Source organism: Tamandua tetradactyla, chromosome 13 (assembly GCF_023851605.1).
Source record: "Tamandua tetradactyla isolate mTamTet1 chromosome 13, mTamTet1.pri, whole genome shotgun sequence".
Classification (NCBI taxonomy): Eukaryota; Metazoa; Chordata; class Mammalia; order Pilosa; family Myrmecophagidae; genus Tamandua; species Tamandua tetradactyla.
Genome location: NC_135339.1, coordinates 23,215,930 through 23,233,771, shown reverse-complemented (window position 1 = coordinate 23,233,771; position 17,842 = coordinate 23,215,930). Strand labels below are relative to the sequence as shown.

The 17,842-nt window shown below is 36.7% G+C and overlaps 1 protein-coding gene across 6 annotated transcripts in view; it reads right to left on the bottom strand.

Annotated features, from left to right (window-relative positions):
• ANXA7 (annexin A7) overlaps positions 1 to 17,842 on the bottom strand; it is a 37,905-nt gene that overhangs the window by 2,150 nt on the left and 17,913 nt on the right. For all 6 annotated transcript variants that reach the window (XM_077124947.1, XM_077124951.1, XM_077124948.1 and 3 more), the window contains 7 exons: positions 16,550 to 16,652; positions 16,223 to 16,317; positions 4,764 to 4,877; positions 4,355 to 4,525; positions 1,888 to 2,058; positions 1,732 to 1,807; positions 570 to 682 (listed from right to left, as the gene is read on the bottom strand). In XM_077124947.1, coding sequence (XP_076981062.1) covers positions 570 to 682; positions 1,732 to 1,807; positions 1,888 to 2,058; positions 4,355 to 4,525; positions 4,764 to 4,877; positions 16,223 to 16,317; positions 16,550 to 16,652 — 843 coding nt within the window. The remainder of the gene's footprint in view (positions 1 to 569; positions 683 to 1,731; positions 1,808 to 1,887; positions 2,059 to 4,354; positions 4,526 to 4,763; positions 4,878 to 16,222; positions 16,318 to 16,549; positions 16,653 to 17,842) is intronic.

Genomic DNA, 17,842 nt, shown 5'->3' with positions numbered 1-17,842 from the left:
AGTGACTGATATTTTGTAGCTAGCATTTGTACCAGTGCTAGATTGATTCACTTCTCTAAAAATACTGGTAAGGGTAGTACTCGTTTTATCTATTATTCCAAAAATATTAATCATCTAAAAAATACAAGGCTATATTTAGGTAAAGAGCTAATAGATGAATTTTTAAAATTGTTTTATAATTAATAAAGAATGCTAAATTTCAAGAAATATTTGGCACTCAAAATGATTAATCTGTGTGGGTCCTTCATATAACTTTTTAGATAAGGAAAATGAAAATCCAAAGATAAATGTCTTCTAACTTCCCATAAGCTGGTATTCTCCAAAGACCTTCTCAAGTAGGAAATCTCTTGGTATTTCCTTCACTCTGGCCCAGCGGTCTATTTCACTAATGTAAGCCCCTATCACAGCACGAGGAAAATGAACAGGGTGATTTATACAATCTCTAACAGCAATGACACACAGAGCTCCTTCTCAACAGCACTGCTAAGGGCTTGGCAACCAAAGGAGGAACTTTTAAGAAATAAACATTCAAAATTCAATTAAGAACGGACAGGAAGAGAAAGCCTTACCTCACTGCGAGTGACCACAATCCTGACCAGGGTTGAGTCATCTGTGCCAGCACCTTTCATGGAATAGTACAGCCTCTCAGCAAAGAAGGCAGGGCGGTTCAGGGAGCACTGCACTGAAAAGTAAACGTGTTTCAGATGCTGAATCATTGCTTTCAGCAAGCTATGAAAAGCTCCATTTCAAACAAGTCTACCCTCCACCTTCATTTATTGCTTATGGCCTGTCTTTGGCTATTTTCTATATAATTATCTTGGAAATCTAAGATGAGGTGGAGATGTTCTCCCCTTGATTTTTTTCAGCATCCATCCTTCCTTCTAGCTATGTTAGACAGGCTATCTTCATTTCTAGATGAATTCCTTTGTCCAGTTATCCTACTTTCTCTCCACAGGTGTGCCTTAAATTCTCCACATTTTCGCCCTTAAAGTGAGAAAGTCTATAGCAACTATACTCTAGTAATATTTTACTTAAAAGGAATACTGACTCAAATCATAATTCCAGAGGTCAAGAATATCATTTGACTAAGAGATGGACATAAGTTTCACTCTAATCTTAAAGCACAGATCTGAGAATGATGCTCAGAAATCTGACATATTTTCTCTCTTGGAAAGTTCACTTAGCCAAGTTTCTTTCTTTAAACGATAATAATTGTACATTATTATTTTAGCCACCACTGCTATAATAATATTTGTAATACATTCCATTATTAATACCATTCTCCTTAGTCCTCTATTTTCTAGGAGAATAAAAATTTTATTTTGCTAGACAACTGAATGTCAGGACATCTGAAATTGGTTTTTTAATTTCAAGAGAGAAAAAGGTCTCACTGGACTGAGCACTTAAGTATTTTGAGGACACAAAATGACACTTTGCCTGGTGGGACTTGTAGTTTTTCAGGCTTTTCCTTTCACCTTAAAGGAAAAGATACAATCTATAGTATAGTCTTGCACAGTCCTCCAGAAAGGCATGTAGAATAAAGGGCAAATGATTAAAAAAACAGCCGTATTTGACCACACCACCAAATATTCACAGGGATATATAACAACAAAAGATTACCTCAGCCTCTGCCTAAGCTATATGCATTATTATTGCTTAATGAGAACAAGTATTCAAATGGACCCCGCTCATTTAAAAAACAAAATAAAGCAAAACACAAAAATATCTTACGGATGGCCTTCAAACCACTTTCAACATATCCGGAAAACTCACGGCTAACACTGCTGAACAAATCTCGATTTGCCATCTGCAAACAAAATTATAGGGGTTAAATATTTTCACACCTTAAAACAAACAAAAGCCAATCTTCAAAAGAAAAGCTCATACCCTAGAATAAGCTTCCATGGTGGCTTTCAGCTGAGGAAAGCTTCTTGTGGCAAGAATCATATTAAAGGAAGACTCATCTGTCCCAAGTCTCCCCTCACCAGCTTGATAGAGACGCTGAGCATCTTCCTGAGCCATTTGATGATTTACATTCTGGCTTTCATCACGATTTCCCTGCAAAAGAGGAAGGCAGGAATCGGAAGCAAATAAGACAAGTTCTATTAAAAAAAAAGTTTTCTAATCTAGTCACTTTTGGATTTAAAGGAACAATTTATTAAAGGTTAACGCATAAAGTGTACTGATCATATCTTTCATTTCCAAAGAAATTATACTGGTGTAACCAGCACTTTGTTACGTGACCATCTTTGCACTTTATAATCTATGATCAGGTTTAATGAGGTCATGTTAAAATGAGAGGTTTTCAGGGCTTTGAAAGCTAAATTAAACCATACATTTTTCCGTAAAAAGAAAAACAAAAATATTTCTACTGGAGATATAAACTACTACTCATACGGAGAAATTTCAACTCTCCTTAGTGATAATTTAACATTAAACTACATTATACCAAGTTCCACTATGTTCCATTCATGCAATTAAAAAGTACTGAGTACTTAATTGTGTGCCGGGCACCATGCTTGGTGGTGGGGACAGGAAGAGACAAAGTCCCTGCCCTCAAACAATTGAAGTACAGGGAGGGAGTATACGATACAGAAGTTTTACTTTCTTTCCTTTATCCAAGTGTAATCTTAATATCTATGTATTTATGAGTACTTAGATATACATACAAATGAAACATGGACTTTTTTTTTTTAAATACAGCATACAAACATGAACATTCTAGCCATGTGATGATTCCATTCTCGGTATGTAATCAATAACTCACAATATCATCACATAGTTGTATATTCATCACCATGATCATTTCTTAGAACATCTGCCTCAATTCAGAAAAAGAAATAAAAAGAAAAAAAGCACACATACCATACCTCTTACCCCCCCTCTCATTGACTGCTGGTACTTCCATCTACACAATATATTTTAGCCTTTGTTTCCCCTAATTTTTTTCAATACCCCTTACCACTCTCTTTCATTGATCACTAGCATGAAACATGAACTTTCTAAAAGCTATAAATCACTCAAGTTCAGGAAGAGTGTGCCAGATTGTACACCAAAATCTTCCCTGGATCAGGACAGAGGCAATGAGAGAGGGGGAGGTTGGAAGATACAGGCCTGAACAAAAGTTTAAGTTTAGATGAGCAGTTGATTTCTCTCAAAAATAGAAACACAAACCCAAACAAAGGAAAGGTTACTCTGTGAGGTCTTGGGGCTGTCTAAGGAACAAAATGGAGAGATGCTCCTTGAAGGTGAGCTATCTTTTTAAGTAAAGAGCACACGGCGCAATGTATATGTAGAGGCATATTCCAAGTGGGTAGCTGAACACAGAACAAGAAAGGGTGCTCAGGAAAAACTTTCCAAATTGTTGCCTTCAGATTCAAACACATTGTACAGTCCCATTTTCCTAGGAGGCCACTCTTTTGCTCACTCACTAGATAACATCCCTTTGCTTTATGAACAGGCCTTGAGCCCTGCCTAAAAAAAACTCAGCACTCCTGTAGTCTTAATACTAAACACTGAGCGCTGAATCATCTCTGTTCCTGCTTTTTCTCTTCTTGTTCTTCTATGATCTACTCCCCTGCTCTAGTAGTCTGTTATAGGTAAGTCAATTTCCATCAACCCATCTACTTTATTTTCACTTCCACATCCACTCACTTTCCCACACTATCTTTTCTGTAACAACCTTCCTTCACTCTTAAGTGCCCCTCTTCTACTTTTACATCTCTCTAGACTGTCTAACGTTATGCACTATCAGGACAGTCAATAATTCATGATATTGAGTCAGCCTTCTAGACTTTTGCATATTGCTTTCAAATACATCCTTATCTCATTCCAAGTGTTTCTAATGCCATTCCCAATACCCTATTTGGAATCTTTTCAGCTATATCTCCAGCACATCTGAGGAAGAAAAAGAAGGAAGGTGCTAATCATAATATTACTGTGAACCCTGAAACATTTTTCTGCATTTCTGGCTCTCCTCACAAGGTTGTTACCTCCCATAGCACTTTCATGCTCGTCCAGCACATCCTCAACTGATGGCTCAACTTCACAGGCTAAAAGTTTAATGCGAAGCTTAAAACTACAGAATCATCCCCATCCCAGCCACAGAACTTCGAGTTGATTTCTGATTCCATGCAACCTTAAGAGCTTAATTTCAATTGCTTACAAAAGCCAGATCTGCAGACATAAATTTCAATAGTGACTCAAAGAATTCTGTATGTTGTATTCTGTGTTGTAATCCTTACAGATGCAAGATTCCAAGAGGGCTAAATATTAAAAGGAATAAATGCTCACTGGCAATAGACAGGTAAGAAAGTTCCCTCCACCAACACACAAATATTCACATTATACTAACCTGGCACATAGATACAAGTAAACGTTCAAAATGCCCTGATGTATCTGACCTAATATCCTTTTCAAGGTCTCGTCCAAATTCTGACTGATAACATCGGACAATTTCTCGGATTTCCTGATTTGTTCTTGAGCACAGAATTTCAATCAAGACACGTTCCTGAGTTCCTGCTCCCTATGTGAAACGAAAGAAGGGAGAATTATGCAAAAGAAAAACAAAACATCTGAAAGTAATTAAATCTCACTATTCCATCAAATATTTCTTTGACCTCTAGAACTATAAAGATCTATATAATCAGATGATATGAGATAATATATTAATTTAACTATCACTATAAATTCACATGGCCATAATTTGTGGAGTTTTACATATGAAATAGGATGAAATACACAATTACATATAATAATAGTACCTTCATTGCATTCCGTAAACTCCAGGCATCATAATATGTAGATGGCATAAACAGAGCAAGGATCAGTTCTTCCATATTTCCACTTAACTCTGATTTGAGATCATGGATTAAATCCTGTTTAATTAAAAATACAAGCTAAGTATATGTGCTCACCAAATTTTGTTGCTTAAATCTTTTAAGGAAAAATGTAATTGCTTTATGCAAACTTAAATTTCAACTCTGAATTATTATACACTAACAAAGAAGTAAATACATACATTATAAGCTTGTTACCATCAGGCATATACAGTTTATTCATTCTATCAATAAACTAAGAAATTCTTATTGTAGTTCCACCACTGTACCAGATACACAGACAAGATATATGTGAAACAATAAATAACTCAAATTAACAGAATGATAAACAGATATTTATTTAGTACAAGAAACTGTTTTATGTTCTATGAGGAATCATCACTACCTTATTCTTATTTGAAAAGATAAGATAAACATGAAAAAAGATGCCAACTTGAACTACAGCACCAGATATATAGCACAGAAATAAGTAACAGAGAAAGTTGAAAACTGAACATTGGGTTAGAGAGCTCAGAGGAAGTTTTTAGTCTAGGTCTTGAGTATATAAAATTTAGCAGGCAAAGGAGAAAGTTATCACAGGCAAAAAGAAAGAACACAAACAAGGAACAGAGAAATAGTTCCCAGTTTTGGCTATGCATTTAAATCATTTATGGAGCTTTAAATATTTTTGTTTGATTTTCAGGACTAAGACTCAGAGATTCTTTGTGTGTTTTTTTTTTTTTTTTTTTTTTTTTCTTTTTTTTAAAGAGAGAGGGAGGAAGGGAAGGAAAGACAGAGAGAAGGAAGGAAGAAAGGGAAACATCTTTAAACATTTTCCTGTTTTATTGTATTTTGTTTGTTTGCTTGTTTTTTACATGGGCTGGGGCCGGGAATCGAACCGAGGTCCTCCGGCATGGCAGGCAAGCACTTTGCCCGCTGAGCCACCGCGGCCCGCCCTCTTTGTGTGTTTTAAAGTTTGACAGAGACTCTGATGCTCCAGTAAGGTTGAAAGTACTAATGCAGAGGGTAGAATAAGTAAAGCTTGTTCAATGAAGCAATAAGAAGTCCAATTTTGTTAGAGGGGAAGATTTTTAAACTAGATTAGTAAGGCAAATTTATAAATCAATACTTGGATTATTATTCTGAATGTCAAGTTAAGGTATGTGAACTTGATTCTGTTTGTGGGGAGGGGCCACTGAAATCTTTTATGCAAGAAAATGGCACGAATACAGCAACAATATGCAGGTGGACTATGACCCCTATAAGAACTTTAGGCTACTGGGATATTTAAATAAGAAATAATGAAGGCTTATACTTTAGCAGTGTCAATAGAAAGACAGAAAAAGCAGATAGTAGACACATTTTAAAGATCCATTTTATAGATTAAATCAACAAGACAAAGTGAATAACTGCTTGCTGGGACAAGGAATTACCTGGTATTCAGTAGGCACTGAATAACTATTCATTAGTTGATTGATCAATAAAGAAGAAAGTGGAATTGAGGATGACTCCATGGTAGGCTAATCGAATAGTATTTTTATTAATTAATAGGGAGTCAAGAGAAGAGGTGTCTGTGGGTAAGGAAAAGAGGCTGCAAGTTTAATTTTCATTCTAAAGCAACATATAAGACTCAAGACAGCGTAACACAGACTATGTATCAGCCAAAGCAACTTACAATATACAAAATACCTATGTGAGAGAAGTGAGTCTGATGTTGAATCTCAAAGAAATCTAGGGTTTATATCACATGATCAACCTTACAACTAAAAGAAGTGGATCTCAGCTGGGCAGAGAGAGAAAGGCAGAATAGAATAGTCAAGGTAGGACCAACCAATGGACCTCTATCCTCATTCTAAGATAAGCAAACTAGATACAGAGGATGTTAGGGAATTTTCAGGATTCCTATCTCAATGGCAAGTCAATGCTGCCCAGTTTTTCCCCTTATAACTGAAAAAAAAAGGGTACTTTTTAGCCAGACTCTTGCTGGATTTATTCAGTGGTCATTCATTCAACAAATATTAGGTGGCCACTCGTTCCTCTTCCTATACTTGGTACAATGAATACAAAAATGAATATAATATGGTTTTATTCACAATTGACAAAAGATGGAAACAACCTGTGTCCATCAATATATGCATGGCTAAACAAAATGTGGTATATACGTATGATGGAATACTATTCAGAGTAAGAAGGAATGAAGTTCTGAAGCATGCAACAATGTGGATGAACCTTAAGGATATTATGTTAAGTGAAGTAAGTCAGACACAAAAGGACAAATATTTTATGATCTTACTGCCATGAACCAATTATAATATGTAAACTCATGGACATAAAATATAGTATATAGGTTACCAGGACATAGAATGAGGCTAAAGAATGGTAAGTAGTTGCTTAATATGTACAGAATGTTTAAATAAGGTAAACTTAAACTTTGGAAATGGAAAAACATGATGGTAGCATTTTATTATGAGACTAATTAACAGTGCTAAATGGTGTGTGAATGTGGTGGAAAAAAGTCTCCTGTCACATACGTCACTAGAAGGAAAGTTGGAGGTCAAAACATGGGACTGTGTAACACAATGAATCTTTTGTGGACAACATCTATGACCATACAAATATAAAAAAGTTTTTTTTATGAACTAAAGCAGATGTACAACATTACTATAAGGAGTTAATAACAGAGGGATATTTGGGGAAAAATGTACCTACAATTGTAAACTACAGCCTATGGTTAACAATAATATTTTAATATTCTTTCATCAACGATAAGTGTACTACACCAATACAATGGGTCAATAACAGGGGGTACACAAGGGGCATGGGAGGATTAGGGTTTTCTTTTTCTTTTTATTTCTTTTCTGGAGCAATGAAAATATTCTAAATTTGATCATGGGGCTATATGCACAATCATGAGATACTACAAACCAGTGATTGTGTACTTCAGATAGCTTCTATGCTGTGTAAATATATCTCAATAAATGACGTTTAAAAAAATGATTATGATGATTGAAGGCAAGATGGTGGCTTAGCAAGGTGTGGTATTTATTCCATCTTCCAGAGCAGTGAGAAACAGTACAGAACGACTGCTGGGGCCACGTCAGTGACTGGACACACAGCGTACCCCAGTCTGGACCAGGTGGACCAGCTGTGGGCCCCCCAGAACTGTGAGTTCCCCAGACCATGGCGGCAAAACGCCGCTCCCCAACAGGCTGCTTCCCAGAGGGGAAAGGAAAGAGATTTTACCAGGAGCAGGGGCTGAGTGCAACCGAACACCAATTGTGGAATTAATAAACAAATTCTGACTACTAAAAATAGGCCCCCAGCTCAGCTGAACCTTGAGTAAAAGCAGAGGTTGCTGGTTTTTGCCCTAAAACAGAGAGGGCAGGGCTGACGGAAAAAGAGAAAAAAGAAAAAAAAACAGGTGTTTTTGGATCTGAAAAGGTCTAAGCCCTGCAGGAAAGGAGGGAGCACATAGGACCTGGAGATACACAGAGCCACGTACCAACTTAAGCTCTTGATTGGCAAACCCAAGGAACGGGGTCCTGCTCTGAAAATGATTTTTCTTTTTCTTTTTTGTGGCAGTGTTTCTACGGATTGATTACTCTTTGGATACAGCTGCAAGGCTTCTTGGGCTCCACTGCCCCAGGCATAGGCAGAATTGAGCTTGTTTGAGACCTTGTCTGGAGCCTGTGCCTTCCCCAGGAGAGGGATGGGGCCCAACTCAGGTGGAATCCCTCCCTCAAGGAATTCAGACCCCAGGGTCTGGAAAAGTGAAGCAAATAAAACCAGCCTACAATCTCTCCTCTGTCTCCGCCACACCCCCAGTAAGGAGAACCCGCTGAAGTTAAAGGTACCCCATCACCTTATGCTGGTAGGATCTGCAGGCAGAAAAGCACAACATACTGGGCAGGATAGGAAAAACACAAAGTTTAGAGACTTCATAAGAAAGCCTTTTAATCTGCTGGGTCTTACCCTCAGGGAAAACTGACACAGGTGACTCTTTCCTCCTGAAAGGTGACCAATTTGGTCTGAGAAAACCTGACAGGGGTCTATAATAACTAAGTGGACCCCTCCTAAGGGGTGAGGGAAAGGCACCATACAGGCAGGGCAAGAAACAAAAAAACAAGAACTGAAAAATTCTGATCTATTAAACAAAATCTAAGCTAGAGGACTAGAATAAGCTGAACTGAATGTCAAAGAGCAGATAGACAACAAAGTCATCCTGCAAGAAAATCCTAGGGGAAAAAAAGTGAAAACAATCTCCAGAATAAACTAATTAAGATAATTAAATGTCTAGATGCCAGCAAAAAATAATAAATCAAACTAGGAAACGAAGATATGGTCCAGTCAAAGGAACAAACCAACAATTCAGATGAGATACAGGAGTTGAAACAATTAATTCAGAATGTATGAACAGACATGAAAAACCTCATCAAAAATCAAATCAATGAATTGAGGGAGGATATAAAGAAGGCAAGGAATGAACAAAAAGAAGAAATTGAAAGTCTGAAAAAAACAATCGCAGAAATTATGGGAATGAAAATCACAGTAGAAGAGATGAAAAAAACAATGGAAACCTACAATGTCAGATTTCAAGAGGCAGAAGATAGGATTAGTGAACTGGAGGACCGGACATCTGAAATTCAATAAACAAAAGGAAATATAGGGAAAAGAATGGAAAAACAGGAGCAGGGACTCAGGGAATTGAATGACAACATGAAGCACATGAATATACGTGTTTTGGGTGTCCCAGAAAGAGAAGAGAAGGGAAAAGGAAGAGAAAAACTAATAGAGCAAATTATCACTGAAAATTTCCCAACTCTTATGAAAGGTTTAAAATTACAGATCCAAAAAGTACAGTGTACCCCAAATAGAATAGATCCAAATAGACATACTCCAAGACACTTACTAATCAGAATGTCAGATGTCAAAGAGAAAGAGAGAATCTTGAAAGTAGCAAGAGAAAAACAATCCATCACATACAAGGGAAACCAATAAGACTATGTGTAGATTTCTCAGCAGAGACCATGGAGGTGAGAAGACAGTGGGATGATATATTTAAGACACTAAAAGAGAAAAACTACCAACCAAGAATTCTATATCCAGCAAAACTGTCCTTCAAAAATGAGGAGGAAATTAAAACATTTGCAGACAAAAATTCACTGAGAGAATTTGTGACCAAGAGACCAGCTCTGCAAGAAATACTAAAGGGAGCACTACAGACATATAAGAAGACAGGAGAAAGAGGTGTGGAGAACAGTATAGAAATGAAGAGTATCAGTAAAGGTAAAAAGAAGAAAAATTAGATATGATATATAAAATCCAAAAGGCAAAATGGTAGAAGAAAGTACTACCCATACAACAATAACACTAAATGTTAATGGATTAAACTCCCCAATCAGAAGACATAGACTGGCAGAATGGATTAAAAAACAGAACCCATCTATATGTTGTCTACAGGAAATGCATCTTAGACCCAAGGATAAACACAGATTGAAAGTGAAAGGCTGGGAAAAGATATTCCATGCAAATAACAATCAAAAAAGAGGAGTAGTAGCTATACTAATATTCAACAAATTAGACTTCAAATGTAAAACAGTTAAAAGAGACAAAGGACACTATGTACTAATAAAAGGAATAATTCAACAAGAAGACATAACAATCATAAATATTTATGCACCAAGCCAGAATGCTCTAAAATACATGAGGCAAACACTGAAAACACTGAAGAGAAATAGACACATCTACCATAACAGTTGGAGACTTCAATTCCCCACTCTCATCAATGGACAGAACATCTAAACAGAGGATCAATAAAGAAACACAGAATTTGAATACAATAAATGAGCTAGACTTAACAGACATATATAGAACATTAACCCCACAACAGCAGGATACACCTTTTTCTCAAGTGCTCATGGATCATTCCCAAGGATAGACCATATGCTGGTTCACAAATAAGTCTCAACAAATTTACAAAGACTGAAATCACAAAAAACACTGTCTCAGATCATAAAGGAATGAAGCTGGAAATCAAAAAAAGGCAGAATGCCAGAAAATTCACAAATACATGGAGGCTCAACAACATACTCCTAAACAACCAGTGGGTCGAGGAAGAAATTACAAGAGAAACCAGTAAATATCTCAAGGCAAATGAAAATGAAAACAGAACATATCAAAATTTATAGGATGCTGCAAAGGCAGTGGTAACAGGGAAATTTACTGCTCTAAATGCCTATATCAAAAAAGAAGAAAGAGCAAAAATCGAGGAATTAACTGTTCACTTGGAGGAACTAGAGAAAGAACAGCAAACTAACCCCAAAGCAAGTAAAAGGAAAGAAATAATGAAGATTAGAGCAGACATAAATGAAACTGAGAACATGAAAACAATAGAGAAAATCAACAAAACCAGAAGCTGGTTCTATGAGAAAATAGGTAAGATTGATGGACCCTTAGCCAGGCTGACAAAAAGAAGAGAGAGGATGCAAATAAATAAGATCAGAAATGGAAGAGAAGACATAACCACTGACCCCACAGAAATAAAGGAAGTAATGAGAGGATACTATGAACAGCTTTATGCTAATAAACTAGACAATGTAGATGAAATGGACAACTTCCTAGAAAGGAATGAACAACCAACTGACTCAAGAAGAAATAGACAACCTCAGCAAACCAATCACAAGAAAATAAATTGAATCAGTCATTAAGAAGCTCCCCAAAAAGAAAAGTTCAGGACCAGATGGCTTCACATGTGAATCCTACCAAACATTCAAGGAAGAATTAATTCCAATCCTGCTCAAACTCTTCAAAAAAACTGAAGAGGAGGGAAAGCTACCTAATTCATTCTATGAAGCCAATATCACCCTCATACCAAAGCCAGATAAAGATATTACAAGAAAAGAAAACTACAGACCAATCTCTCTAATGAATATAGATGCAAAAATCCTCAACAAAATTCTAGCAAATCAAATCCAGCAGCACATTAAAAAAATTATACATCATGACTAAGTAGGATTCATCCCAGGTATGCAAGGATGGTTCAACATAAGAAAATCAATTAATGTAATAAACCGTATTAACAAATCAAAGCAGAAAAACCACATGATCATCTCGATTAATGCAGAAAGAGCATTTGACAAAATTCAACATCCTTTCTTGTTGAAAACACTTCAAAGGATAGAAACAGAAGGCAACTTCCTCAACATAATACAGGGAATATATGAAAAACCCACAGCTAACATCATCGTCAATGGGGAAAAACGGAAAACTTTCCCCCTAATATCAGGAGCAAGACAAGGATGCCCACTATCACCACTGTTATTCAACATGGTGTTGGAAGTTCTAGCCAGAGCAATTACACAAAAAAAGAAATACAAGTCATCAAAATTGGAAAGGAAGAAGTATAAACTCTCACTGTTTGCAGAAGATATGATACTATATGTCAAAAACCCTAAAAAATCCACAGCAAAACTACTAGAGCAAATAAATGAGTACAGCAAAGTGGTAGGTTACAAGATCAACACTCAAAAATCTGTAATGTTTCTATATACTAGTAATGAACAATCTGAGGAGGAAATCAAGAAAAAAATTCCATTTACAATTGCAACCAAAAGAATAAAATATTTAGGAATAAATTTAACTAAAGATACAAAAGACCTATACAAAGAAAACTACAAGAAATTGTCAAAAGAAATCACAGAAGACCTAAATAAACGGAAAGGCATACCGTGTTCATAGATTGGAAGACTAAATATAGTTAAGATGTCAATTCTACCTAAATTGATTTACAGATTCAATGCAGTACCAATCTAAAATCCCAAAAACTTACTTTTCAGAAATAGAAAAACCAATAACCAAATTTATCTGGAGGTGCAAGGTGCCCTGAATAGCTAAAAATATCCTGATTAAGAAAAATGAAGTTGGAGGCCTCATGCTACCTGACTTTAAGGCGTATTATGAAGCTACAGTGGTCAAAACAGCATGGTACTAGCAGAAAGATTGATATATCAACCAATGGAGTCGAATAGAGAGTTCAGATATAGACCCTCTCATCTATGGACAGTTGATCTTTCATAAGGCAGTCAAGTCAACTCACCTGGGACAGAACAGTCTCTTCAATAAATCGTGCCTAGAGAACTGGATATCCACATGCAAAAGAATGAAAGAGGATCCATATCTCACACTCTATACAAAAATTAACTCAAAATGAATCAAAGACCGAAACATTAGACCTAAGACCATAAAACTTTTAGAAGAAAATGCAGGGAAATATCTTATCAATCTTATAATAGGAGGTGGTTTCCTGGACTTTACATCCAAAGCACGAACATTGAAGAAAGAAAGAAATGGGAACTCCTCAAAATTAAACACTGTTGTGCATCAAAGATCTTAGTCAAGAAAGTAAAACGACAGTCTACACAATGGGAGACAATATTTGGAAATGATATATCAGATAAAGGTCTAGTACCCTGAATTTATAAAGAGGTTGTTTAATTCAACAACAAAAAGACAGACAACACAATTACAAAATGGGCAAAAGACATGAACAGACACTTCTCAGAAGAGGAGATACAAATGGCCAAAAGGTACATGAAAAGATGCTCAACTTGCCTGGCTATTAGGGAAATGCAAACCAAAACCACAATGAAATATCATCTCACACCCACCAGAATGGCCATTATCAATAAAACAGAAAACAACAAGTGCTGGAGAGGACGTGGAGAAAGAGGCACACTTATCCACTGTTGGTGGGAATGTCAAATGGTACAACCGCTGTGGAAGGCAGTGTAGTGGTTCCTCAGGAAGCTAAGTATAGAATTGCCATATGATCCAGCAATACCATTGTTAGGTATCTACTCAAAGGACATGAGGGCAAGGACACAAATGGACATTTACACACCAATGTTTACAGCAGCATTATTTACAGTTGCCAAGAGATGGAAATAGCCAAAATGTCCATCAACAGAGGAGTGGCAAAGCAAGCTGTGGTATATACATACGATGGAATATTAAGCAGCTGTAAGACAGAATAAAGTCATGTAGCATGTAATAACATGGATTGACCTTAAGGACATTATGCTGAGTGAGATAAGCCATAAACAAAAGCACAAATACTGTATGGTCTCGCTGATATCAACTGACATTAGCGAATGAACTTGGAGAATTTCAGTTGGTAACAGAGACCATCAGGAGATAGAAATATAGTAGATATTGGGTAATTGGAGCTGAAGGGATACAGATTGTGCAACAGGACTGATTGTGAAAATTCAGAAATGGATAGCACAATACTACGTAACTGTAATACAATAATGTTAGAACACTGAATGAAGCTGAATGTGAGAATGATAGAGGGAGGAGGCCTGAGGGCACAAATGAAATCAGAAGGAAAGATAGACAGTAAAGACTGAGATGGTATAATCTAGGAATGCCTAGAGTGTATAATTATAGTGACTAAATGTGCAAATTCAAAAATGTTTCTGCATGAGGAAGAACAAAGGAATGTCAATAATGCAGGGTATTGAAAACAGATGGTGATTAATATTTTAAAACTTTAACCTATGTGTGAGACAAGCAAAAAATGTTTATTTGGTACAAAATTTATATTTTGACTAGTGCATTTCCTAATATAACTTACGTGGACAACTTAATCGAACACCATAGTATTTGGAACCTTGCGTAGGGCATGAGATTTTGTAGGTTTGTCCAGAGTGATGCCTAGATAAATCCCAGAGTGACTTGAACAAGTGAATAGGGAAGTATTTGCAGAGTCCCCGAGGGGGAATGGTAAGAAAGGAGGAAAATTCAACTTCCTCAAGTGGAGAATTCTTGATATTCCCACAGGCAGTGAGGACAGCCAAAGCAATAGGCTGAGCCTCCAATTTCGGGGTTTGTTCATATGAAACTTAATCCCGCAAAGGATAGACTAAGCCTACTTAAAGTTAGGCCTAAGAGTCACCTCCAAGAGAAGACCCTCTTCTATTGCTCGGATATGGCCAACACAGCAAGCAAACTCACTGCCCTCCCCCTCTCTACATGGGACATAATTCCCAGGAGTGTGGACCTTCCTGGCAACGTGGGACAGAAATCCTAGAATGAGCTGGAACTCAGCATCAAGGGACAGAGAAAATCTTGTCAACCAAAAGGGGGAAGAGTGAAATGAAACAAAATAAAGTTTCAGTGGCTGAGAGATTCCAAACAGAGTCGAGAGGTTATCCTGGAGGTTATTCTTACGCATTAAATAGTTATCACCTATTTAGTTAAGGTGTAATGGAGAGGCTGGAGGGAACAGCCTGAAAATGTGGAGCTGTGCTCCAGTGGCCATGTTTCTTGAAGATAATTGTATGATGATATGGCTGTCGCAGTGTGACTGTGTGGTTGTGAGAGCCTTGTGTCTGATGCTCCTTTTGTCTACCTTATCGATGGACAAGTAAAACATACAGATTAAAAATAAATAATAGGGGCAACAAATGTTAAAATAAATTTAGTAGATTGAAATGCTGGTGATTGGTGAAGGGGAGAGGTAAAGGGTATGGTATGTATGAATTTTTTTCTGTTTTCTTTTTATTGCTTTTTCTGAATCGATGCAGATGTTCTAAGAAATGATCATGATGACGAATATACAACTATGTGATGATAGTGTGAATTACTGATTGTATAACAAGAACGGAATGATCATATGATAAGAATGTTTGAGTTTGTATGTGGTTATGTACCATAAATAAAAATAAATAAATTAAAAAAAAAAGAAACCATTTTGATGTGGTTAGGGGAGTTCACAGTTTAGGGGAACACTGGGCAGTGAGATTACTGATAGCAGAGGTTTTAAAATTCTATGGAATCAAAGCGGAAGAAGCAGATAAATTCTGTTATTCTTCAGGGTAGCTGATATTTTTAGTTAAATCTTAAAGAAATTTGTCAAGCAGGTGAAAAGGACCTAGTGTTCTAGGTCAAGAGAACAGCATATGTGCAGCACAGAAGTATGCAAGATCATAGTGTGTCAGGGAATGGCAAAAAGTTCTATATAATCATAACATATAAATACAGGAGTTTTTAGAGGGAGGGAGAGGAGTGGAAGATAATGCTGAGGATCAAAAATAATCAGGGATATGAGGTGAACGCCTTGAATATTACTGTCAGGAGCAGAAGACTGAGAGGCAATGATGAATATCAAGCTTTTGATCATGATCAAGATCATATTCTACAAGACATAGCACAAGGTATGATTATGAGATCAAGGACTACTCCAGAATTAAGAAGTCTTTAAGAGAAATAAAAAGTGAATACACCACTTCTGCGGTCTCTTCTAGTTGTTTCTACTCTATACCACAGGTCCTAACAAAAAGACAGTAGTATCAGTCTTCAGGACAATGGCCCTGCTTACTCCAGAAAGGAAAGAAAAAACATACCTTGCCATACATGGTCTTAAAAGCTGCTTTAATTTTTTGCCTTTGATCGTTGGAACGGTTGGCGACAACATCTATAATTGCCTGCTCGTCTGTCCCTGGAAGAATCATATATTTTTAAGTAAGAAAGAAATCTGTGCTAGGTGCTTCTTCAGGCCATTTCTCTGAATACATACAAGGCACTTAGTACAAGATTAAATCGAGGTGTGTGCACACAGGCTGACACATAAGCTTAGTTTATGACACAAGATTTATTTTTACCTTAGAATCGTTCAGTTTAACTTATTATAAAAATAAAAATATGAAGACAAAAAAATCTGGTTTTCTTACCAAAACCCTTCATTGCTTTTCGGAGAATTTCTGCATCTTTCAAAGCATCAAAGTTAGCAGCAGGTCGGATTGTTCCTTGGGTGCCTTGAGTCATTGCAGCAGGCTGAGAAGAAGAGACATAAAATTCAAGTCAGAATTCTCTGCTGACAAGAAGATAATGTAAGACTTCCCAGACATCATTCTTAGAAGGAGGCCTCTAGTATATGGGTGTTAGGGAAAGGGTAAGGACATCTTATTACCAGGGCCCATTCTAAAAAGACAGGAAAGACCTATCCTGCTTCAGGAGACTTCTGCCAACAGATGAACAGACATAGAAACTTTCAGGAGAAAAGGTGAAGCTTATGAAATTAAAAGCACACTCTCTATGCTTGGTTTCTTCTTCTGATAGAATAGGGAAAAAAGAGTTTGGTTCTTAGTGTGAGATGGGTGGCAATGTTTGATTTAAAGACAGAGGAAAAGTATAATGGTTTTAGTGAAGTAGGACACGAGTTGCCCAACTAGGTTTCAGGCAGACAAAATTTTGACACTGTATCTTCATTTCCTATATGGGCCCTGATTATTAGACATGAAATAAAACATTATAAAATAAAGGGAGCCCAAAATGAAAGTAAGGATTAAGAGGACCTAGGAGATACAATATTATTCATCTATTTTATAATGAAATAAACCAGAAAATAAAACAGGAACTGTATTTTTAAAATAAAGTATTAGGAAACCAAGAATGTTTCCTTTGATATAACTATTGCCACTAAAATCATAAGTAAGCAGAAACCTTTGTTCATAATACACTGGACTAAATAGCATTATATACTACTCGACGATGCTCATTTTCTGTCATTCTCTTCTTTAAAACAAAAAATTCCACTCTATTTTTCATCTAGGTAAAAAATATTTTTGTTTTATTCTCTGTGGTAAGTCTAAATTTGAACTGAATCTTCATCAGGATTGCTACATCCTTCTGAACAGAAAGAAGTCAGGGACCTGGTTCTTGAGGATAAAACTCTAATAAGAAGGAAGAGTTCTCAATAGGACAAAGCCCCACACTATCTGAACCAGAAGTCCACCTTCAATCCCTTTTGATTCTAACTTTCCTGATGAAAAAACAAAATAGACTTGAGAGCTGGCTCAATCAGGGAAAGTCACCTGGCCCAACTGCCCATTTAAGTCAGGAATTTTCTTTACATCATCCTTAACATGCACACATGCACTCTCACACATGCTACTGAGGATTTTCATGACAGGGAACTCATCCCTTCATAAGCTAGCTGTTCTAGTTTGCTAGCTGCCGGAATG